Below are 24,998 nucleotides of genomic sequence, written 5' to 3' on the forward strand. Positions count from 1 at the left end.
CTTTCTCTTGGGGTAGCTGAGCAGTTGGGCCCATGACGGCATTAGGGACATGTTAATTTTTGAGTCAAAAGCACCGTTACAGACGAGGCATTACGATAGTTCCAAATGGCAGGATGGAAATGGACATAGCATTTTCAGGTCATAGAACACTTTTATATACATTATCTCATTTTGCTTAGGATCCCTGAAATGGCCTGTGGGTGGGTGCGGCAGGTTTTATCCCCGAGAAAATGGATGTTCAGAGAAATGGCTGATCCCAGGGGATGTCCTCAGGGCTCTTTGCCACACGTGGCATTGGTATGCCACGAAGCAGCCATGGTTCACCTTCCTGATTCTGTAGGTGAGGAAATTGGGGCTCAGAAGTCTCAAGAGGGAGGGCTCCAGAGGTCTGCACTGGTAAGTTGCTGCAATGGAGCTAAAACTTAGAGCCATTAGGATGGACGTCTCTGCAGTATATTGCGCAGGGGCACAGAGATGAGGGGACATGCACTTTTCTGTCCAAGCATTTGGATTGGTTAAATGAGTGCTGAAGAAGGCAGATGCAGGCATATTTGTGTGCATTCCAGCCCAGCGTTCAGAAGGGCATCCAGCAGTCTCATCACTTCTCTGTGGGTGGCACCAGGAGGCAGTGGGAAACAGAGGTGCCTTAGAGCCCGACCTTCTGGGTTCAGAGCCTCACTCTTGCACTTTCTCGTCCACATGGGCACCGAGACCGTGGGCCTGTGCTTAGCCTCTCTGAGGACGAATCTCCTGATCTGGGAAGAGAAAATAATACCACGTGTTTCCTGGGATTGTTGTGGGAATTGAACAAGGTCAATCAAATTCTCAGAAACGGGCTGGGCACGCAGTAAGTGCTCGACCGATGAACTTGCTTCCCTTGAGTGTCTGGCGTAGAGCGTATCAGACATCTCTGTTCCATCGGGTTCCGCAGGGTATCCTGGGAGAACATGGCAGGAGCAGCACTGGGACCCTTTCTTTACTCAGAGGTTGTCATGGAAAAGGGAGTTAGGCTTACAAAGACGAGTTCTGTGCCATCACATAATTATTCACTTCAGGGTGCAGAAAATGGCATGATGATTTTTAAAAAGTTATATTTTCTTTGAATTTCAAATCTCCCTGGAGGCAGAAGGCCTGGGAGAGACATTTTGTTAGAATTCAGATTAATAAATGGAGCTTGCCAAATAATCTTGCCAAATAATGTCTGAGAGGGGAGATCCTGGCTGACCATGTCCTCGGCCACTGAAGCCTGGGGTGTTATCCCCAAGCTCCTGGCCGAGGAGAGGAAGGAGGGCTGCTGATGCCCCGGGAGGGGCCGGTCTGTCCCTCCAGCAGTGACCGGCCCCTTTACTGGGAGTCTGGGGCTTGTGGGACTGGGAACGTCTGGGGTCTGATGCCTGCTGATGCCTCACATCTCCCCCCCCCCCCCCCCCCACGCCTCTCCATCTTCCGGGGCGAGTGACTGTCTCTAGTAGGGTGGCTGTGACAGATGCTGTGGGAATTCGGAGTTTGGGATAATGAGCTGTCATATGTCATTTCACTTAAACACAATAATACAAATATTTTGATCAAACATTTTCTCCAGCTGTTGAGCGAAAGCAATAAAAGCAGCAGGGAGTGCCAGTGAATTCTCTGTTTCCGAAACGCTTTACCCTCTAAAAGCTGTTGCCTATTAACTCTTTCTGCCTCTGTGTCTTCCCGCTCCTTTCCCAGCTCCTCTGATCTCCCACAGCGTGTCCGGGACCGTAAATAAAAAGACCGAACTCAGGGCCGTGAAAGGGATGAAATTGTCCACAGCTTTTATTAAACGTCCCTTCTGCCGGGCTCAGAGAAGCCCCCGCTGCTGCCCCTTGGTAAAACCCGCTGGGCCTCTGGCCCCTGCAGCCAGCACCCAGCGCCCCCACCTGCCTCTGCCCCACTCCTGGGTGCAGTCCCCTGTCTTCGGGCTCACGTCCGGCTTTTAGACAGCTGTCTCTGGGGGGCACCCGGTGCTTGGCTAGAATCTGGTTTGACGGTGGATTTCTACTGTAGATTTCTGTTTCATTCTGTTTGCTCTCCCTGGCTCTGATCTGGCTCCTCAAATCCCCGCCTCCTTTCTCTGCAGGCTGAGAGCATCTCAGGGGGGAAAGGAGGTACAGTTGTGGGCCAGGGGTCCAGAGGGACCCCGGAGCACAGGCTCCTGGCTGATTTCAGCAATTCCTTTTGCCAGTGGGAAGGAAGCAAGGAGCGTCACTATTCTGAAGGCATCCTTCAAGTCAAAACTCCTGAAAGCAAGGGGCCTAGTCCCTACCTTAAAAACAAACAAACTATGATCTCAATTTTATTTTATTTTTAAGTTTATTTTACTTATTTTGAGAGAGTGAGCGTGGGAGGGGCAGAGAAAGAATTCCAAACCCCTGATACGGGGCTCGAACTCACCAACCGTGAGATCATGACCTGAGCTGAAAGATCACTTAACTGACTGAGCCACCCAGGCACCCCATATGGCCTCAATTTTAAAAGAGGCGCCTCTGACTCAGCCATGCTGCTGGGTCTGACATTTCTCAAGTGAGCCAGGGATGGGAACAGATCAGGTCCTTGACCCAACAGCTCAAAGTCAGCCCCTTCCCTCCCTTTCTGGGGAATGAATGGGGCTAACCTGCTTCCTGTTCTGGCCTGGTGACAGGTGCCATCCCCTCCACTTAGCACTCAGTCAGGTGCCTCCCATCTGTAAACAAAGTGAAAACACCCACAGGCAGCTCTTCCCTGGATGTCCTTTAGCCACTGTCTGGTCTCTTACCCTCTCTTCTCTCTCAGGGGCCACGTTGCTGAGGGTGTGGGAGGGCGTCTCTATCTCTTCTGTTCTCTCAACCTCCCTCACTCCTGCGGTGTGGTGCACAACCCCCCTGCGTCCCAGGCAGCCTGGCCTCTGTGCATTTTGCTTGAATCTGCTTCCTCCCTTGGGCTCTTCCAAACCACTCACTGCTGGTTTTCCTGGGTCTCTGATATTTCCTCCTCACACAGCCCTGCTTTGTCCTCCTCTGTTCGTCTCTAACGATTGGCCTTCCCCCAGGTGTCCTCCTGTCCTTCTGTACCCTCTCCTGGCCAGTTTCACTCCCTCTGATGGTTATCGGCTGCCCTGTGGGTGCACCTCCGGTCTCCAGGCTGGACTTGGCTCCGGAATTCCAGACGTGGACCCACCTCAATCCAGTCATCTAGCTGGAGCCTGGATGCCTTGGTTTCCTCAAACCCCACCCGTCCCAGATGGAACTGTTCTCCACCTGCCTCTCTTTGGGGCCCCTGCCTGCCTTTCCTCTTGGCCCTCCCTCACCCCCAGTGCCATGGAAGAGAGACCTTAGGAATCTGCCATCCGTCCACTCTTGTCCCTCATGCCTGTGCCCCGTCATCCTTCTTATCTATCCATCCTCTGCCCACTCATCCCCACCCCCAATGAGCCTGTCAATCTCTTACTCCTCACCGAATTCATCCTGCTGCAACCCAGTCTCCCTTACCACCTAGCCAGTACTTCCCAAGTGCCCGTCGGTCAGTTCCGTCTCTCCAGGGACACAGGCACAGTCTCATTTTCTTCCACGCGGCTCTGGGGCAGTGGTTCTCAAAGTGGGTCCCCTGACCAGCAGCATCAGCACCACCTGGGAACTTGTTAGAACTGCAAGCCCGCCCTGCCCCCCGCCCCCCTACTGAATCTGCAGCTCTGAGGGTGGGCCCAGTAACTGGCATTTTAACAAAACAGCCACGTGTTTGGAGCCACACTGAAGTTGGAAGACCCTGCTGTGAAACAACCCCCAAGATCCTTATAGGTCCCCAAGCTCAGCCTGCTGCTCTGTGTCCCCTGTTCTGCAGGTCCCCTCCCCACGCTCCCACTCACCTTTTTTTTTTTTTTTTACTTTTTATTTATTTTTGAGAGAGAGAGAGAAAGAACACAAGGTGGGGGGGGGGGGCAGAGAGAGGGAGAGAGAAACCCAAGCAGGTTCCACATTGCCAGTGCAGAGCCCGATGTGGGACTCAAACTCAAGACGCTACAAAATCCTGACTGAGCCGAAACCAAGAGTTGATGCTTAACTGACTGAGCTACCCAGGGGCCCCAAACCACTCACCTCTGTAACAAGGCTTTTCTTGAAGGAGAAAAGGCTTCTCTGACCCTTTTCCTTCCTCTCCACCCCACTACCCACTGCTCACCTAAGTGCCATCTTTTCTCCAGGACTTTGAGCTGGGATCCTTGTGACACGTGGGTCCCTGTGCTCCTCTTGGGTGGAAGGCCTGTCAGGCTCTTCCTGTCCACAGGGCCCACACAGCCCCTGGGAAACAGCGGTGCCGGGAATCGATTTTTACTGGTTCGCCTTCTACCAGCTGGTTCTGGAGTCCTGAGGCGGTGTGTGACTGAAGCAGTCCAGAACAATTCCTGGTTCTCATTATCCTATCTAAAATTTGGGGATTCAGAGTAATTGAAGAAGTGAGAAAAAAAATTGTGCCTCGGCGACGAAGCAGTTATGTGAAGGGTGTATACGTGAAATGGGAACATCGTGAAAAACTATTGTGACTTGCTCCTAAAACTTCCTTTCAAACCCAGATGCCTCTTGGGCTGTCTGTTCTCGTTTTCCGCTTTACTTCTTCATTCCTTTCCGTTTTCCTCAATAGGATGAGATGGAAGTAAAGTTTTGGAGGTGTTTTCCTACAGAAAAGAAGGGCATTATGTTTGGCTCTTGGTCCCGAGTTTATTCGAGAATGTGGCCCTTCCATGATTTTTTCTTTCTTTTTATTTTTCTTTCTCTTTTTCTTTTTTTCTTTTTCTTTTTCTTTCTCTTTTTCTTTTTCTTTTTCTTTTTTTTTAACTCCATTGAGGACCTCTGGCTTTGGATAGGAAAACACGCAGGCTTTATTTAGGGGGCACAGAGATTTGTCGTAAAGCTCTAATCCATGAGCAATCCCTTACTCTTAAGATTCTGTGTTATTGTGTTTCTTTTTTCTCTTGTAGATTTATTACATTAGCGCTTAATTACTCTTCATGACAGTATTAAATTTCATGAGTGATTTATAGTTTTAATAGAGACTTGTATGATTTATTGCAGTTGGCATTTGAGGTTTACCAACTTCTTAAAAGCCATGAGTACCAGAATTGCTTAATCTGACCCTGTCCAGCACAACCACAACATGGGCGAAACCCCAGATTCAAGTGTAATAAGATGATGCCTGCACCGTCCAGACCATTTTCCTTTGATGTTACAGTTTCCTGTTGTGATATGTGTATATGTGGGGGGCGGTCGTGGGGTGGGGCCGGGGGTATATGTGTGTTCTTGAAGAAGAAAGAGAGTGGAGTCCTTCTGTTTTTTAAATATGCGCCCCAAATGACTTCCTGTGCTCTTGCTCTGGGTGGGTGGGAGGGTGTGATGTGAGGCCCTGAGGTACACTGGCGTGGGGGAAGCTGGTGACAGGCGTGGGGCTCTGTCTCCATCTGCAAAGGGGTTCTGAGGCCAGGCTGAGGCATCTGGCTGGAGCAGTGGGGGCTTGCCTGCTGTCCCACAGGTGGCTTCAGGTTTCAAGGGCCACTGACCCTCTCCGCTGTGGGGTCCCTCACAGCTGCCAGAGAGGCACTGGCTCTAATCTGCTCATGATCCTTCCCGCAGGCCTTACCGTGTGCCCCAGGTGTGTGCTGGGAGGGCCCAGAGCTGGGATCTTCGAACACACTCCTGTCCTGGTCCCTGTCCCGAACTTTCTGTCTGTCAGTGCACCCACTTGTTGCCCGGGAACGCGTGTCTTTCCCAGGCACAGCACTGCAGCTGTTGGTAAAATGAATATTGTTTCAATGGGATGTTACTTCATTGTTTTAAACCAGGGGTAGCTGCTCACTTTGGTGTTTTCCCAGATGATTTTATTGACTTGAACTTCTAGAAAAAAGGTGTGCCCTCCCCGCTCTGCCTTCTCCCGAGCAGCCCTGTGGATAATCCTCTAGGGCCCTCAGCCTCGGGGCAGATAATCTCTTTGGGGTTATCTGTTAATTACCAGTGAATGTGTGAAGTATTTGTGAAAGGGCTTTTGAAGTGAGTTCCACGCGCTGCTGCCCGGGCTTGAGCGCCAGGCCCCCCGTTTCCTGGGCGGAGGGTTTCCCGGCCCAGCTCGGTCCCCCTCAAGTGCTGGTATTCTCTCGCTAAATTGTTTGCCTTTCTAATGAAGTGAACTGTTTGTTTGACTCTGCCGTGGAAGGTATTTAACCGGGACTAAAGTAAACGTTGGAGACATTCAAATAAGCCATGCATATCTGCTTTGTGAAGGGAAGGAAAACAGTCTGGCCTCGCTCCCCTCCGGGAAGAGTCGTTAAGGAACTGTTGAAATGATAAACGGAGCCCAGCGAGCGGATATTGCAGGGCCGGGCTGGGGCTTTGTGCTTGCCCTGGCGGGCCTGGGAATTCCTCTGCCGAGGCCACAGGGGAGGAGAAAGCCGTTCAAGTCTTGCAGTTAGTAATTGTGATTTATTTATGTGGAGAGGGACTTCTGCTTCATTCAGTCTTGATTAAAACCAGCCAATTAGCCCTCAGGATGGCTGGCGGATGGTGGGGCGACTCTGTTAGCAGTAGGGGAGGCTGGCTAGCCAGAGAGGGTCTCAGTGGGGACCGCCTGCATCCTCCAGGGCCAGACATGTTGTGGACCTGCAGCCTGCTGAGCTGGGTCCCTGAGGTCTGGGAGAAGTGTCTGAGGCGCTGGGGCGACTGGACCAGAGGTTGTGTGGCTGAAATAAGGGCCCCCCAGGAGGAAGGCCCGCGCCATTCCCGCCTCAGGCCGGGGTGGAAGTGGGCTCCTAGGGATAGCTGCGTGGATGGATGAGGAGGCCTTTGAGCTGCTGAAGCGGCAGGATACCTGTGAGGGGAATTATTGCTGTGCTCAAGGTGAGCTAGGTGATTTGTGGGGCCTACTGCCAAAAGAAAAATGGCGGGCCCCTGCTCAAAAATTGTTAAGAATTTCAAAATGGCAGTGGCGGAACATTAAAGCAAGCGTGGGCCCCCTGAGTGGGGGCCTGGCTCACGCTTGTAGCTCAAGGAAGGGCTCTCTGTACCTGAGGCCAAGCTTTTGCCAGTTCCTACCTGAATGCCCTTAACCTCCTGTCTTCTCTCACCCCTGTTCTCTCATTTGTGAAATTCACAGAGCAATCACCTACTTCACCGAGTAGTTGTGTAATACAATTTTGCAACTGTGTGAAAAGTGGGGCACGTGGGTGGCTCAGTGGGTTAGGCGTCTCACTCTTGTTTTCGGTGTAGGTCATGATCTCAGGGTTTGTGAGTTCAAGCCCTGCATCGGGCTCTGCGCTGACAGTGGGGAACCTGCTTGGGATTCTCTGTCTCTCTCTCTCTCTCTCTCTCTCTCTCTCTCTCTCTCTCTTTCTCTCTCTCTGCCCCCCTGCTCCTTCTCTTCCCCTTTCCCTCCCACCACCCCTCAAAATAAATAAACTTAAAAAAGACTTTAAAACTATGTGAAAAGTGTTTAGGGTAATCCTTAGCACACAGTAAGTCCTCAGTGAATGATAGCTATTTGAATGTTCTGTGGTTGTTTTTTTGTTTTTTTTTTTCTTTTCTTTTTTCTCCCCTAATGGTTGAGCTGACAACCTTGTGTGGCTAATCTGGAATTCAGGGGACAGAGTTGGGTCTTTGCTACAGAGCTCACTGAGAAAGGCATGGAGAACCCTTCATGTGGCTTGTGACCAGTGAAGGCTTGAGTGTAGGGGGAAACTTGGGCTGAACAATCAGATGAGGTCTGAAGTTGAAAGTATCTGTGTAAAGGTGTTGACTCTCCATGTTTATTTGGATGTTGGTATTGAAGAAGAAGCACTTAGGATCAACACTAATGCCTTAAATGTGAGTACTTTAGGAGTTATGAACCACCTTCCCCTGTGTCACTTGGCCCTTGGACAACACTGTGGAGTAAATAGGGCCGGGTCTTACTGGCTTTTTTATGTGGGTAAAAAAAAATACGATTATAGTCATTACTGTCATTTGTTTCTATGTAAATCTATAAAATATGGTTTAAAGTGGGAAGCATTTTTAGCTGTGTGGACAGAGGGAGAGCAGCCATTTATTGTGGGGAGGGTGTACCTTGTAGGTACTGCCTTATAAAGGCTGCCACATGCATTCATTATTCAGTGTGCTAAATGTTTGGCCTTCTGATTTTGGACAAGGGGAAACTGAGTGGGAAGCATGGCTTTTCTAAAATCTCCTACGGGATGGGTGATAAATTTTGTGCAACTAGACATTAGCTCCAAGATGACCAGTAGGTTACCATCAACTTGGTCTATTTCGTGGAATCCGTTTTTAAACCCATGCTTTGGGGGCGCCTGGGTGGCTCAGTCAGTTAAGCATTTGACTTCAACCCGGGTCATGATCTCACGGTTCATGAAAAAAAAAAAGACTTTTTTTTTTAAAATAAACCCATGGTTTGTTTTAAATACATCGAGATTCTCAAATTATCGTTCTTGGGGTCTTTATTAATACTTACAAACAGCAAAGGGTGAGAAGCAGCCTTGCTGTCTGGAAATGTGTCTAGACTCCTCTCTGGCAAGTGGAAACTCACTGACAAAAGTGTAGGATACAGTCATCTTTGGAAGGGTGTGTCCACCATTACCAGGGGTGATGCATGTCTATGTATTGAGGCCATAGTCCCTGGGGTTTTGGGGTACGCAGGTATACCAGGTGTTGATATTGACTCCAGAAGTAGATCATGTTCTCTGCCCTCAGAGGGGAAGAAGAAATGGACATCATTGAATTTAGACACCTACTAAGTGTAGTTTGTAAAGGCTGGGTCCCATGCAATTGGTCTAGAAGCCAGGGTTACTTTGGAGAGAGGGAAGAGAGGACCCAGGAGGAGATCACATTGAGAGCCTGGGCCTTTTTAGACAAGGTGACAGCTGCCACGTCCTGATGGAGGGCCCAGGGAAGAACCGGCCAGTTAGATCACCTCCTGAGGAAGTGCATCTCTCCAGGATCGATGCAGAGGTTCGAGGTAGGATGCAGGCCGGTGGGCCATAGGCAGCTTTGGCAGCAGTTGGAGAAGTGACCAGGTGAGCTTGGGCCTCAGGGAGAGAGATGCAGGCAGCAATCTCAAAGGCCCTGCTCAGTGAAAGTAGTCTTAAGACCATTGGCCTCTCTGGAAAGAGGTGTCCCTGGGGTGCCTGAGTGGCTCCGTGGGTTAAGCATCTGACTCTTGGTTTCGGCCCAGATCATGATCTCACAGTTTCATGAGTTCGAGCCCTGTGTTGGGCTCTGTGCTGACAGTGCGGAGCCTGCTTGGGATTTTCTCTCTCTCCCTCCCTGTCTGCCCCTCCCTGTCTTGTGCCGTCTCTCTCTCAAAATAAACTTAAAAAAATTTTTAAATCAAGGGTCCCAGACAGTGCCCAGCTGAATAGACTTGAAGGTTTGTTGACACCCCCATTTATCTACCATTACCTCAGTCGTAAAGCAGAATGGTGGCAATTCGAATTCCTGGTGGACGTTTTTGGGCAGTTTCACTTGTCTGGACAGTAGGAAACATGGAGGAGACGAGGGAAGCAAGTGGCCTCTGTTCTCTATAGACATGATGAGGAGTTGTACCAGAAGTTTGGGGTGCGAGGTGCCTCTTGCCTGCAGTACAGTTTAGACATCCAAGGACATCACTGTGAGAGCAGGTACTTCTAGAGACAACAAATCGGAGATAATCTGAAATTTATTTAGCAGCCCCAAAGGAAGTAGGCTAATAATCAATAAATAGGAAGTCAGATGAGATGGTGGCCAAGGAAGGGCAGCCTACAAGAGAGGAAGTCCCACTGTGAATTTTGGTGAGTGGACCTCGGAGTTGTTCTGAATCCACATGCGGGCAGCTCTGGGGGTTTTTATCTGCACACCCAGAATGGACAGCAACGGTATACACGATGGACCTTTGAGGGCATTCCCTTCTGTTATGCCCTCAGCGTGGGGGCCGTGCACGGACAGTGGACGAGGCAGGTGAGAGGTAAGGTGAGTGACCCTGCTCGTCAGGGGCTGACAGGACACACTGCCAGATGGCCACTGTTCCAGGAGGGGTGGAGAGAGAGTTCAGGCATGAGGTTAAGATGACCTTAAATAGATTTTGATTTTTTTTCCTTTGAATTTCATCCTTCCTGGGTCCCTACTATCTGTGTGATGAGTTGATAAGCTCAGCTTTATTCATGGACCAGGGTAAGTCTCAGGCATTGAGCGTTTCCACACTTTGGTCACCTCCATCATTAATGATGGGGATGCCATGGCGGTCAATGCCATGTTAATAGAGCACTGTTCTTAAGCAGAAAGATGTTTCCCTCAAGTGATGCCATTTGATATATGGTAACGTGGCCAATGTCTTTGTACGCATGTGCAAAATATGTGCCTAATAGCTCTTCTAGGATTGTGGAGGAAGTAGTAATATAAGAAAAATGAAGAACGTTTCAGTTCTTGCATTCCTAGGAGCCAAAAAATGTGAAGGAGATTTTTTTTTTTTTTTACCCTATCGGCGGTAGATTCTCCCCCTTCTCTCTCATTTCCTTGCTCATCCCTGCAAGGGGATCACTTTGTGTGCTTTATTATTTTACAATCATGGCGAAAGAAGCACTTAAAATAAACTCTTTGCCTAAATGCTTTGTGTGCTCCTGCTTCACGAGGCTTCATAGACAGTGAGGATTCAGAGTTTAAGGAAAGTAGAGCCTTTCAGTGTTCCCGGTGTGCAATAAATGTGCTGGAATTTCAATGGATTCCAAAGGCGTAACAATAATAGCATTAAGAGCTGGCCAGCGCCTTTGATGTTATTGACAAAAAGAGGGAGAGTGTGGGCAAAGGGGCCCCTGTCATTTTCTGTCCTGAGCTTTTAAACTTTTGACCTCCAACCTTTTGTGTCAAAGAGCTTTTTCCATATGGGTGTTAGCTCTCTCAAGTATCCTGAATTCACTGAAGCATCAACATTTTCTTGGCGGGAAAAGGACATTCGGCATCTTGGAAAAGGCCCAACGTGGGGAGGGCATTGATTTCTGAGCATCCGCCATTGTCCGCTCAGCCTGCAGCGGGGTGGGTTTGGATGGGGGCTTTGAGTGCCCACATGAAGTGACTGGCTGTGTGGCAGGCAGCCCTGCAGGGCCGAGATGACGTTGCCCAGGGCATGCAGGCATCCCTCAGGAGGTGGCCCTGTGCATGTTCGGAACGTGGGCAGCACCTGGAATCCTGCACAGGGAGGATTGCAAAGAGATGGCAGGTGCGTCTCTGGGTTCCCCTGCTTTTGTGGGAAGGCCTGTGCGGTGATGGAGCAGTCTGCAGCCCCCACGTGGGAGACTGGCCTGGTCCACCACTGCCATTGCGTGGCCTCAGTTTCCTTCCTTGTCTTCCCTGCCTCCTTTACCTTTCTTATAATAAATATTTATGGGGTTCCGACACCCCACCTGGCCCCATGCCCAGATAGCCTGGGATGGAAAGCGGACAATCCTGATCTGACAGTGTGCCTGCCAGGACAGGGACTCATTTCCTTGTCTCCTGGCATGGTAGTGGGACAGAGTAAGCGCTTGTCTTTTTTGGGAGCGGTTATCCCCCACAGCCATGCCTACAGCTCAGTCTTGAGTGGTCCCGTACTTGTGCGAGGGGGACTGGTTGTGTAGGGGCGCAAGGGCCGTCTGAGAGCTTAGAGTCTGGTGAGAGAGGCAATGACCGAGCATGAGCAGGTGCAGACAGAACTGCACAGGTGGTTCCACCCCACCTGCATGCCGGAGAAGGGAAGAAGGAGCAAATATTCCGTATGAGGGTCCCTAGGGAAGCTTCACTAAGCAGGTGGCATTTGCATGAGTCTTGAAGACAGAGTAGGAGTTGAGCAAGAGGGCGTTTGTTCTCGAGTGAGGGGACAGCGTCAGAAACAATGGACGGCTGCGCACGGGAGCACTAGCATGGGGGAGTCTCTGGATGCAGCCAGGTTACTGGGGGCCTTGACTGCCCCTGGGAGGTTGTATTGGATCAGGAAGGTTCTCCTGGGTCACTGCAGACTTTGGGGGGAGGGAGGGACATGGCCACTGTAGGTTTTAAGGATATAAGTCTGGAGACGTTAGTTTAGATAAGAAATGATAAAAAGCTTGAACTCTTGACAGTGTCAGTAGAGTCTCAGAGCACTGGCTTTGGAGCGAAAAAGACACTGGCTATGTCATGCTCTCCTGCGTTTGCCTGGACAAGACCCGTAACCATCTCCCTTGTCTGGAAGAATGGGCATATTCTTCATACCTGCTCTCCAGGGTCTTAGGAAGGCAGAAACGAGGTCGTGAGTCCGACTTAGTACAGCACCTGACACGTATTCAGGTATTCAGTGAATTGTACTTACACTTGCGATTGGTTTCATTATTAGTAATCACCGTTTGTGGGGGAAAACTTTGGAAAACCTTTGGGGATTGGTTGATGGGAACTAGAAATGGGGTGGATAGTGGACTTTAAAGTCGGGGGGAGGGGAGAATCAATAATCTACTCTTCAACAGTTTCTTGTCTGATACTGAGCTGAATATGTGCTGCATTTATTTCTTATTGGCTACAAAGACACCATCCAGCCCACCCTTGAGGTCACTCCTGGTTTTCCATTGCTATCAAAATATTTCTCAAGTGGACTCGGATGGGTGGCCCTCTTGGATTAGTGGCATCGTCCTGTGCTGTGGGACACGGAAGACACAGGTAAACTCCCTGATGCTCCGAACGTCGGCCCCCCTTCTCCTCCCAGGAGGGACTGGGTTTGTGTGCCAGAGAGCTCCTCGAGTTTCCTATTCTAGACTCAGGATTGACACTCCAGTTGGGGCTTCATAGTGCCTGGAATTCTGCCACCTCCAGTGTGCTCTGCCAGGGAAATTGAAAGAGCACCAACAGGGTGCCTGGGTGGTTCAGTTGGTTAAGCATCTGACTCTTGATTTCAGCTCAGATCATGATAATCGCGGGTTCGTGAGTTCGAGCTCCGTACCGTCCTCTACACTGACAGTGTGGAGCCTGCTTGGGATTCTCTCTCTCCCTCTCTCTCTCTCTTTGTTTGACCCTCCCCCCTCCTGAGAATAAATAAATAAACCTAAAAAAAAAAGAGCATGAACTTGGATCACAAAGCCTTAGTTTTATGCAGCGTTGGGTAGGTCTTCTAATTTTCTGGGCAGATAATGGAAGTTTTCCTTCTTAATTCTCGGGATTATCATGATAATAGGGAATAAAGCGAAACAAGACTGAGGGGAATAATAATAAAGCTTTGGAAATGATTCTTAGGGTTGCCAAGAGCATCCCATGAGGAAATGTGTATAAGTTTTATAAAATATAAAGCAATGTATTCCTTTGCTATCACATTTCACTACCTGCTTCTGCTAATTTTGCAACAGTCAAAAAGTGGAGTTTTTGAGTAGATTGATTTTGGATAGGATACAACTTCTAGACCTTACCTTTGTTGATTAATTGTTGGCTTGCTAACTAAACCAGGCAACTTTTTGAGTCCATTGTGTCTCCAAGGCCTCTGTAGTTAGATCTGAGATACCAAACATTTTTCCTGCAAACATTTCATCCTCTGCTTTCATTTTATCGGCATTAAATCCTACTGTACATTTTTGGAGCTATGAATTTGGCTTTTGAATTGTGCTGCACAAATAAATGGTCATTGATAGAAGACTTTGTTATTAGTAATCAATTACCACCTTTTAATTTCCAGGCTTACTGATCGTCACTGGAAATACACTGTTAGCGTATTTCAAAGTAAATGGATTTGTCACTTTTAATGTCACTTTTAATGATTCCTTGTATGTTGTCACATGATTTCCCTCAGAGAATTCCATTTAGGCATGATGGCTGTGAACCATCTCTCATTTCTCTGTGCTGCTTTTTCTTCTGTTTATTTTTTCTCTCCTATCCTGGCAGGAAAGCGAGAAACAACAATGTCATGGATGCACATATATGGGATCATAGATAGGCAAGACACATTCCAGAGGGTGGATGGAAGGATTCCATTGGTTGGCCAGTAGGTAGATGTGGTCTGTTTCCGCCATTGGGAATCTAGTGGATAAGATTTGTGGCTGAGAAATGTGCAAAGGCTTGCTGATGAAGGAAGTCAGAAGGAACCAAAAAGGAGAGAAATCAGCCATTTTATTTGTTCATTACCCAGGACACGTTTGAGGTGGTAAAGGCAGAGGGCTATTTGTCATTTTCTCATGGAAATACATGATTACGTTTGTTTGGAAGCATGGTGTGGATGGATTATGGTATGACCGGAGTGTAGTGCTGGGTAGCATCGAGGTCTAAAATATTAAGTAATATGCCTATGTGCTTGCATGGAAGAAATGATAGAAAGATTGCTATTTGAGTAGTGGGGAATACCCGTAGAAATTGATACAAGAGGGTTCAGGAATGTTGGATAGTTGCCAAAAATAAAATTGATTGGGTTTTAGAAATAGTCTAGGTTTTGTTGTTTATTAGCTTTCTATGAAATTTTGTGCATATGTTACTTAGTTTATAAGGAAACAAGTTTGCAAGTGTAAATGATTATTGCTGCTACTTGCTAGATTTATAGTCAATTTCATCCATCATCGTGCTTTTCTTAGAATTTATTTAGCATAGGTTTTTCTAAAATCACTGGATAAGTATCCCTTTTCAGAATAATTATTAGCATGGAAACTCCTACTATAAAGATGTTTTTAAGTGACACAAAGTGACATATAAGTACTTCACATATATAGTGTTGTCACTCCAAAACTACATGGATAGGAGAGAAAAATTGGCGGGCGGTTTTTCCGAAAAGTAAGAATCTCAGAAAATTACTTTGTTGTGGTATTCTAGGACAGGGTCCGTCAAACAATTTTTTGTAAAAGGCCACATAGGTAACATGTGTTCTGTGTCATAACTAGTCAACTCTGCCATTGTAGTGTGAAAGCAGAAATAAGCAATTTGTAAGCAAAAGAGCATACGTGTATTCTAATAAAAACTTTATTTGCAAAAGCTGGCCCACACACAGTAGTTAGCAGATCCCTCCCATAGCATATTCTTTCCAAGTTAAGGCTCTTGCCATGGTATAAAGTGACAAAATAATCTTTTTTAAAATTTTTTTAAGTGCAAGACATCTCTGTGGATTTCTAGATTGTATTAGAACCAACTTCTTAGAACTTGCACCACGCTCCGGAAGGCCTTATAAACAAGATGATACACACTAATGACACTGGAGATGTTTCTGGTTCCATTTCACATTCATGTAAGACCAGAAAGAAGATTCCTCTTGCTCCATGGGGTGAGTCCACTGGGCGAGTTTTCAGCAGGTTCACAGCTGATCCCTGTGGGATGCCACTCTTAAGATTCCACTCATTGCAGACTAGGAGAGCCATAGACTGCCTTGTTGTTCTATACATTCCTGGTCAGGTGTCCCTGGGGTGTCCCCAGGGGCTAGATCATCTCCTTTCTGGTGCCATGTTGTTCATAAGCATGTTCCTGCCCATGGGCGGGAATACAGGGATTTTTGTGTGAAGGAGCCTGGGTGTTAAAGTCCGTTCACTGGGTGATGCCTCCTTCAGACCACTGAGCCCAGGCAAAGGTCTTGCAGGCGTCTATGTGATGGTTGGAGATGCCCAAAGCAGAAGAGGGGGAGACAAGGCCCTGGTAACTCTTCACCATCTCACTGGAGGAGGAAGGGTCTCTCTCTTTCTCTCTCTCTCTGTCCTCCTTGAGACCTCTCATTTGGTAGTCACTGGGTGATTATTTTGGTTCTGGTATAGTGGATGTTGGCCACGTGGGGTTTTAATGATATTTTTGCTGATGATAGGCAATTGAGTGAATCTGGGGGGGACTGGACATTCCTACGGGCAGGGTTTACCCTAATGACAGGAAAAATAATCTCTAGTTCCGTTCTCGAATAACTTCCGAAGTCAATGTGCAAACGCTTTCAGTATTTAAATAAGCCAGGAGAACTTGGGCACTTTGCTCTTGTGGGCCCTGTGCTATTTCCTGGGTACTTTCGGCCACTCAAGTGCCATCTGGTGAATCATCCTCCTTTAGGGCACGAAGTGAGCCTACTTTGATCTCTCTTTTTTAATCTACGATTTTTATATGGAAATTTCAAGCCTTAAAAGGCAGTTTTCCAGAATGGCATCTAAGAGATCTTCCAGCCTGAGGATACTAAAACTATTTTCTGGGGAGAAAGATGCAACTGAAGATAAATCTCCAAGTGTCTTTCTCTGGCTACAGGTTTTATGATCAACCCAGGCTGTTGTGCAGAGACCTAAAAATCAATGCCTCTCATTCCTAATGAGATCCTTAATGCGCAGTATGATGACAGGCAGCACGAAACCGAATACCAACGACGATACCCAGCACAAATATTTTTACTATGCATTTCCATTTAAACGCGTGTCAAGCCAATTACATATTTATGGGGTTTAAAGACTATTGCACTGGAGCCTCGGATAACACACACTCTTCAAGTCTCGGTTTAGTAGAAGAGGAATTTTAGTCTAATAGTCAAGCCTCTTGCAAGCATGCAATAAATCATCTTTGCAACCATAAGCATGTACAGTTGACTGCTTACCGTGGCTCCGCAGACTCACCCCCACCTGGTAGAATTTTAATTCCCTCAGTAAAATTGATTCCACCAGTTCTGCACATTACTCTCCCTGTCTTCCATTTAGCCCGTTAGTTTGCTGACAGTAGAGTACACAGCACTTAGCAGCGGGTTTGTGGAACCATCAGTCAGGAAATTGTATGATAAATAGGAGGCAGCCAGGTTTAGTGGCACTTCCTTCTGCTCCAGCAGTTTTCCCCTGACTTTGGAAAAGTCATCATGTGGTGTTTTGTCAAGGGCCAGAACAGGAGATGGCCGCGGTGCGGTGACTTATTGCACATACACTTGAGTTATGATGTGCACAGCTGCGCTGCTCATGTGTAAATAATAATCCGTGAGGGGGATAATTATGGTGGCTGCTGGCGACACGGGCCTGTGCTTGTCGCGTGGGTTTTCTTGGACAGCTTCTTGGGCCCGTGATGGAATACGCTGCCGATCGTCCGCGCGGAGGCGACGAGCCAAGAGGCAAGGAGAGCACCCAGCGTTGGAGGATTCGGGAACTTTTTTATTTTTGAGAAATGTGTTAGGGTCGATGTCACGTGATGCCACGGGTGTTACAGCACAGGATCGAACCCTTTTTTTCCTTCGTCGGTACCGTGCAGCTGTGCTCAAGCATGTGTCGAGCTGGAAGAGGGATGTTCCATCGCAGTTTCCCAGAAAGTAGCTTCCGAGGTGTGGTCTCCACAGATAAGCGACCCACAAAGTGTAATTGTTTGCACAGATGTTCGTTAGTCCAGGAGAAGTTATTTTAGACTAAATCAAAAGGGAAACAAATAGAAACTGTAAAATACTTAAACTGAGGCCAGATGTCTTTGCTCAAGTCCGATGAGATCCATTAATTTTTGTTCTTTATTTACCCTAATTCCAGAACGCACAGTTCGCAGATTTCCTTAGGACATAAACAATCACATACTTTCAGTCAGAATTAAATTTTTAAGCTCACCAAACACCAAACTCAACAGTGAGAAATGACTATAAAATGCCCCAATAATTGTGTCTTCTGTTTTCCTCTCAAAATAGTTTTGCGGCGCTGGGCCGTTTGCTCTTCGGTTCTGAAAGAAGGAGGGAGGGAGAGAATAAGAGTGAATTACAATCTTGTTAGACACACTAACTTCTTGAAAGTGAAAAGGTGGCAGTGCCTTTCAGATGTCCACAATAGCCCTTCCAGGTTTTCTTGGGGAGGAGATTTTTATGCTGCTTGGATACACCCTTGATTTTATAGGATTAACAGGTTGGTCTTCGCCTGTGTGCACATAATCACTGCACTTCATTATCAATACTCAGACGATAAGGAGTGTTACACTTCCTGGATGTCTGAGGCAGATACCGAATGTGGAATAAATCCACACGTTTCGAGCCCCGCGTATATGAAAAATGTGGATTTGCGCCCTGTCGTAATTCATCGCTGAACCCACATAGAGAAAATCAGATACGGTCGACACCCACTTATCTGGTGGAGAGAATTTAATCACTCAGTCCACGGCCAAGAGCCAACAAGGAGAGAAGTGAAAAGATCCTCCAGCTCTGATGTGTTCGTCACAACGTCCCTCACCACGGCCATGGAAAATGTGTAGGAGAAAGTCTTAGGAGGAGGGTCAGACTCTGTGAATGCTTGACTTAAACACAGTGCTAGGGGGTTTGTTTCTCTGATTGCTAAGAGCTGATGACGGTGTGCCGAGTTTGAAGTCTGCTGGAGGCCAGCACGTTTGCAGGAGCAGCGACCCCTAAGAGGAGAAGAGAAAGAAGAGCCGCCCCCATGTCTGGTGGCCAACTGCTTTATCTGACTGGAATCTGACTCATTTAGGCCTGTTTCAGAATTTAAAACCAGGAAATATTTTACTGAATGTGCGTCAGACCTTCAAGCTAGTGAGAAAGATTGCTGCAGTCGATTGTATGTTGTTTGCAGAAGGATGGATTAATTTTCATGGAAAATGGTTATGTGAGGTCGGACATTTTGGCTCTGCAGGATGACTGACTTACGTGGCACACTGAATGTGACAACAGTGTGGGGTAAACTTTCCCACTTAGCATTCCAGCTACCAAGATTTGCATTACAAAAGAGCAACTCCCACATCCTTTAGATTTAAGTCCTAAGTGGTGCACTTAAAATATAATTGATTTTTCAGGGTGCCTGGGTGGCTCAGTGGATTGAGTGTCCGACTCTTAATTTCGGCTCAGGTCATGAGGTGGTGGGTTCAAGTCCTGAGTTGGGCTCCATGCCAAGCATGGAGCCTGCTTATCATTTTCTTTCTCTCCCTCTGCCCCCCCCCCCCAGCTTGCTCGTGCTCTCTTTCTCAATTTAAAAATTGTATATATTACTGATTTTTCATGTGGAATTTATACAGTGTCTTACACTTTGTGGTATCGCAGTGGCAGTGCCCTGACCATACCAGGATGATGCCTCCTCTCCCTATTTGCCACTCCTCCCACCTTCATCTTACAAGGAGCACAGGATGCAGTCAGTAATTGACCTTTCTGTTACAATATTCCTCTTCCAATCCCACAAGTTTTCTAAGAAATGTTCCAAATCTGGTGGAGCCATAGCTTTGGGCACCTCCTTGGTTCGGTCAACACTGCGTCAATGGTTTTTCACTCTTACTATATTTTTTCCTCATAACCATATTTGTAGATTCTCAAAGGAAGGCAGCCAGGGCAAAGTTCAACACAAGAGAAGTAAGATTTCATAATTTTTTTTTTAAACTTTATTATAGGGCGCCTGGGTGGCTCAGTCCGTTAAGCATCTTGGCTCAGTTCATGATCTCACGGGTTTGTAGGTTCGGGCTCTGTGCTAACACCTCAGAGCCTGGAGCCTGCTTTGGATTTTGTGTCTCCCTTTCTCTCCACCCTTCCCCTGCTCACTCTCTGTCTCTCTCAAAAATAAATAAACATAAAAATTAAAAGAGTTTATTATGTTTACATTCTAAGAGATGCTTGTTGAAGAAAATCTAGAAAAAAGAGAAATGCATAGGGAGGAAAATGAAAAAACACCTAAAGTCACCCCATGCGCACCTAATACTCGGATATGGGGACTTAATGCAAATCCACGGTGTGGGTGCCGGTCTGTGTTTGGCACAGCCCCCCATTCCCCACTTAGAGGTTCTGTGTCACTTCTTCCAGCCACCACTCAGAACCTGTTCGCAGCGCCTCCCTTGGGATCCTCTGGCCACCTGCTACCTCAGGTTTAGGCAAAACCTTCAGATGTTTAGAAAATGCTTGAAGCCCTCCTGAGGCACCTCTGGTGTGCACATCAATTCCCAGGGAAGATTTGGGGCAGTAGCAGCAGGATGGCTCTGTGCAGGCTGCCAGGACAGACACGTGTGGGAGATAATATTTGAAGAGAGGCTTTGGCGTATTTGCCGTAACGCAAGGCTCATCACCGTGGAGACGCATCTTCGCTCTGTCACTTTGCTTCTTGAAACTCAGGGAAAACTCGAGTATCAGCCGTGCTTCTAAGAATAAAATGCGGCAAAATTCTCTTCAGCTTTTGCAATGAATCACTATTTAGGAAAAAAAAAAAAAAAAAAAGCCCTTGATGAGATTTGTAGGAGACCGTGTGCTTACGTTACTATAGTGAAGTAGAGGAGCGGCTGGAAGTAAGTGCACACACAGGAACCCAGGAAACTCTAAACACCAGCCTAAGCAGGAGGGAGGCTGGTCGGGGTCCAAGGCGAATGTCAGGGCTGTGGGGGAAGCATTCCTCTGTTTGCTCCCAGCCTCTCTTTGTCAGTCCGAGAGGGGTCAGCTCACCTCTTCCGGCCAGGCCCTGTAGCATTTCTCTGGCTAGCCTATAGATTGGCTGCCCTTGCCCTTGTGTGGGACTGTGGAGGTCTGGCCCAGGACGGGAAGGAGGAGAGCATGCATTTAAACTTTAAAATAGTGTGTGTATCATACACTTATATGTAAGTGTAGACAGCGTGTATGTAGACCCATGCATTCAAGCAGGGACTTTAGAAAATACTGCTTCCTTTAAAAAGCATCAGGGATATGGGAGAAGTGAAGCTAGTATGTGTATTACATCGTTGTCCAAATTTCACTTGACGGTACAATTTAAAAGAAAGTAAGAGTCTTGTCGTCCGTTCCTTTTGGTTTTGTGGCTCCCTCCAGCCCTTGTGCTTCTCTGGGCTTTCTCCCAGGGTGGAACACACATTACTCCCTGTTCTTACTTTCCTGTCTGGGTTTACTGCATTCCTAGCCTCCACCTTCTCAGGTGCCGTGCGCTCGGTCATACTTCCGTAGTACCCGTAGCCTCATAATGCACTTTAAAGAGTTCTTCCACAAATTCTTAAAGTGGACTCCACCCAAGTTGTCAAGACAGTATAACGGTGTTGTGTCGTGGGCTGGGATTCTGTTTCAGGGTGTTCCTCTTACCCATGTTGGATTTTCGTTCTTTTTCAGACCCTTCTCATCTCTTTCCTGCATTCCACCCTCCTGTGCCGATTGATGCGAGACATCATGAGGGGCGTTACCATTATGACCCGTCTCCGATTCCTCCATTGCATGTGTAAGTAATAAAACTTTACCCTTTAATGAAGCAGCACGGGATACTAGCTTTTTCTGTCTCACGACTTTTTGTCAACAGCGCAGCTGCTGGGCTTTGAAGATGTAATAGAAGTATAAGATTTACTTTTGAAATACGGCAAGCCTATCTGTTCCTGGACGCACTGAAGCAAATCCCCGTTGCTTCCTGAAGAATGCCTATCACACTAGGTGGCTGGCAAGTATTCACTATATATTTTGCTGACGTGTGTTCTGTGGGCTGTAAATACTAAATTAAAAAAGTAGGGCCCTAATGGGAAGTTACTACTCAGAATATGGATCTAGGAGAGATTGGGTTTGAAGTTTTTCCCGCTAAAACCTGGAAGTCTTGTCCCAGGGCTCGCCAATGAATTGTAATGAAAATGCTGTGGTAAATTTTCATAGCCCCCCATGGTGCGTCCACCAACAGTGACTTGACGGATGGGAATGTCTCTCAAACAAAATGGCACGTGGGATCGCTCACGCGATTTACACAAAGATAAGAGGAAAGCATGACTTTGATAACATACATTAGAGAAGAAAGCAGAACATTTTGTGGAAATAAATATTACCTTACTCAGGTTAGGGGTAAAAAGAGTATTCGGCTTGCAAACTGCAATGCTATTTTTTTGGTAGTCATGTCCAGAAACATTGTCAGATACCGTAATTACTGGAGCTGCGGTCTGGGAGGGGCTCTCCCTTACTAATGGCCTTGATATATACATCTAGTTAGATCTGGTAATCACCCTTCATTCTGAGACAGTAAAGTTAGAAAAGCACAAATAATACTTTGAAGAATAATGCTGGTTATTTAGATGGTAGATTGCATCTCCGTGGCTATTAGTTAAACTGTGTAATTACGTATATGCCAAAGAAAAATGAAGTTGTTTTAAAACAAGTCCTCCTCTGTGAACAGAATTAATTGATATTAACAGCCGTAACTACATGCCCAAGTACACATATAATATTTTACCAACAGTTTTTTGGATCCATCCCCCATTATTGAATTGTAATTTCAGAGCAGATTTGCCTGGAGGTAAGTAATAAATCTGTGGTGCAGACTTCCATAAGCATTAACGGAGAAGTGGGTATTTATAGAGAGAGAATACGGAGACTCGTGACTTACTCTTTGACTTTTCACTGGAACACGAGTGAGTATTTACAGGGTTCTGAAGCCTGCTAAAAATATACTGAAATAAAACCATGAGGCCAATTAAAAGCTCCTATAGAAAGGGAAGGAAATTCCAAATTCAGGCTGAAACCCGCCATGTAACTCACCCCGTTGTAGGGAGGTTTTGTGGGGCAGATGGGACCACAAAGGTCTCTGACGAGGCCCTGCCCCGTGGTGCGGAGCCAGCGAGGGCCAGATCAGCCTTGGTGATGCAGATGTCAGATTCCTCCCAGACTCCAGTCTCTGTGATGTGGTGACTTAAATCAGATTTTTGTGGGATTTCAGAATTGTTCACTCTTTCAAAAACCCTGTTATGGAGCAATCCCCCCCCCCCAACCCCTACCAGAATGAGTTTATATGACTGAATGAACTAATTCCTATGGGTTCATCATAGTTCGCCTTGTTATTAAATTCAAATATGAGTTTACCGATAAAAATCCCAAGCCTTGGTTCTTTGGCAGAATGCAATAGCAAGCCCTCATGTTGCCCACACCTTGTGTTCTAGACCCTGATTGCTGTACCTTCAGTTTTAGCTCACCTGTGATTAAAAACACCACAAGATGAGGCAGGTCAAGTTTGGAAAGTCCTGGGGTTGGGGGTTGCATCTCAGGTATGACTGCTGAGCTGGGATTTTTATAGATTTCAGGACTTCCTGGTGTTCCAGCCAAGCCTTAGGATGCTTTCACAGCAATGGACTAAATTGTTTGCTAGCTGCCTAAACAGATAGTTATCAAAATTCATAATATAGGGCCAGTAGATAATCCTGAGGCCCACAGAGGAGCCCCAGAGAGCTCTGAGAGGAGTGCCATTGCTGTGTGCAGAGCATAGTGAGAAGGTGGGTCTGTGCCCTCCTGGGACTGCTAGTCCTTAGCAGGGATCTGGGTGGGGACAATGAGCTTATGTAGTTGGCTCCAGAAGGCTAGGGGACATCTCAGATCCCATGTGCCTTTGTAACAGAATCTTCCTTATGCATTATGCATTGCCCTCAGTGGCCTTCCCTCGCCGGGTGGCAGACTCCTGCTTAAAACTCCTCATCCTCAAGTTCTAATTCAGGTATCACCCCTACTGGCTATCCCCCGAGGCTGTTCCTCATTTTGCCCGGTACCTTTCGAAAAAGGTACTCAGTAACACTCAGGTGGCCCATCCGGGAGTCGTGATGAGCTCTAATCCCCCACTCTTTCTTTAGTCACACTCACCTGTGCTGGGAACTCTGGTAACCTACCCTCGAGTGGATTGGTTTCATCCCCTGGAAATGAGGTTTTCTGCCTTACCCGACTCTCCCAGATTGCAGGAAGAGTTCAATGAAGTCATGTTCATGTGAACGCTTTTAAGAGCATAGAGCTCTAAACAAATGTTGGGGGTTAGCATTCCAGGAAGTGGGGGCCTCAGAAACACTCGCTTCGCTCAGTCATGAACCCCTTCTTGCCTTTGCACCTTCTGAGGTGCTATAATTATAGTAGACGCCTGTGATCATTTTAAGAGCGGAGAGTAATCTAGGCAAGTATGGCTTGGTTGCTAGAATCTTAAAACACCTCTGGGGGTGCCTGGGTGGCTCAGTCAGTTGGGGATCCAACTTCAGCTCGGGTCACGATCTCATGGTTCGTGAGTTTGAGCCCCACATCAGGCTCTCTGCTGCCAGCATGGAGCTGCTTCGGTCCTCTGTCTCCCTCTCTCTGCCCCTCTCCCACTTGTGCACGTGCTCTCTCTGTCTCAAAAAGAAATAAACATTAAAAAAATTTAAAAAGAAAAAAAAAAAAGCACATCTATGCTTAGGGGTAAAGCAGTATCCTGGAAAAGTAAAATGCTTTCATCTAGAAAGTGAGTTCCAACATGCTTGCTATATAATTTTCTCATAGAAAATGAGGCCAAGTGAGCTTACAAAGTTTTTAGAATAAACGTGTTTAATTATAAGAAGACAGAATTTGAGGATATTCTCATTATTTTGTACACATAATTGTCCTTCTGGTGCCAGCTTTAAAAATTAAATTATAAGTCTCTCGAAAACAGGATTTGTGTTGATGATGGAAATACTGACAGATCTCTGTTTAGAAGGATGGCAGGCACTGTGATAATTATGCTATCATATCCTATCATTAAAGATTCTATTGAAAGAGGTTTATAAATTGCTTCTCTTTTTAGATAAACCACCCTATATTAAGGCATCAACGATATGGTGCAGAATTAAATTAAAATCTCATAAAATGAAATATGTTCTGTATTAGCTGTTTGACACTTAATTTGCCTCTGAATGAGTAGAGGAAATCACAAATTAACCTGCCTTTGTTTTTCCAACCATGGCTTATTAGGTGTTAGAACAACTACAATTACAGCCTAATAATAACCACCAAGCCTTATAAATATGTACTGAAATGCGTCCCTTAGAACCCAGCTTGTTAAATGCTATGCCTTTAGCTTACCCTACTTAACTCTCAGGGCATTGTCCACAGTGTACTGTTAGGCAGTGTAGACCAGAGTCTAGAAACTCACATTGTTTCGAGTGTCCTGGAAATAATCGTAGAATTTTCTAGTATTTCCTTTCTTAACTCAGAATCATGATTTTAAATTCATGGACTTACAAGTGGGACATGGAATGTAGACATCATCTTTCTTTGAGTTGTCACAGAAAGGTTGTCATATAAAATATATGATTCCTGCTTTGTGTTTACTTAATTGAAGTAGTTTGGAAATTAAGAAACATTGGAGGTGGGGGATTTCCCCTTTTCTTCTGAAAGTTATTCTCCACTGACTTTACCAGGACTTGTGC

General features: G+C 46.7%; 1 protein-coding gene across 16 annotated transcripts in view; it reads left to right on the top strand.

Moving 5' to 3' along the window:
• GLI3 (GLI family zinc finger 3) overlaps nucleotides 1–24,998 on the top strand; it is a 281,827-nt gene that overhangs the window by 136,287 nt on the left and 120,542 nt on the right. For all 16 annotated transcript variants that reach the window (XM_042963632.1, XM_042963719.1, XM_042963712.1 and 13 more), the window contains one exon: nucleotides 20,944–21,049. In XM_042963632.1, coding sequence (XP_042819566.1) covers nucleotides 20,944–21,049 — 106 coding nt within the window. The remainder of the gene's footprint in view (nucleotides 1–20,943; nucleotides 21,050–24,998) is intronic.

Source organism: Panthera tigris, chromosome A2, assembly GCF_018350195.1.
Source record: "Panthera tigris isolate Pti1 chromosome A2, P.tigris_Pti1_mat1.1, whole genome shotgun sequence".
Taxonomy (NCBI): domain Eukaryota; kingdom Metazoa; phylum Chordata; class Mammalia; order Carnivora; family Felidae; genus Panthera; species Panthera tigris.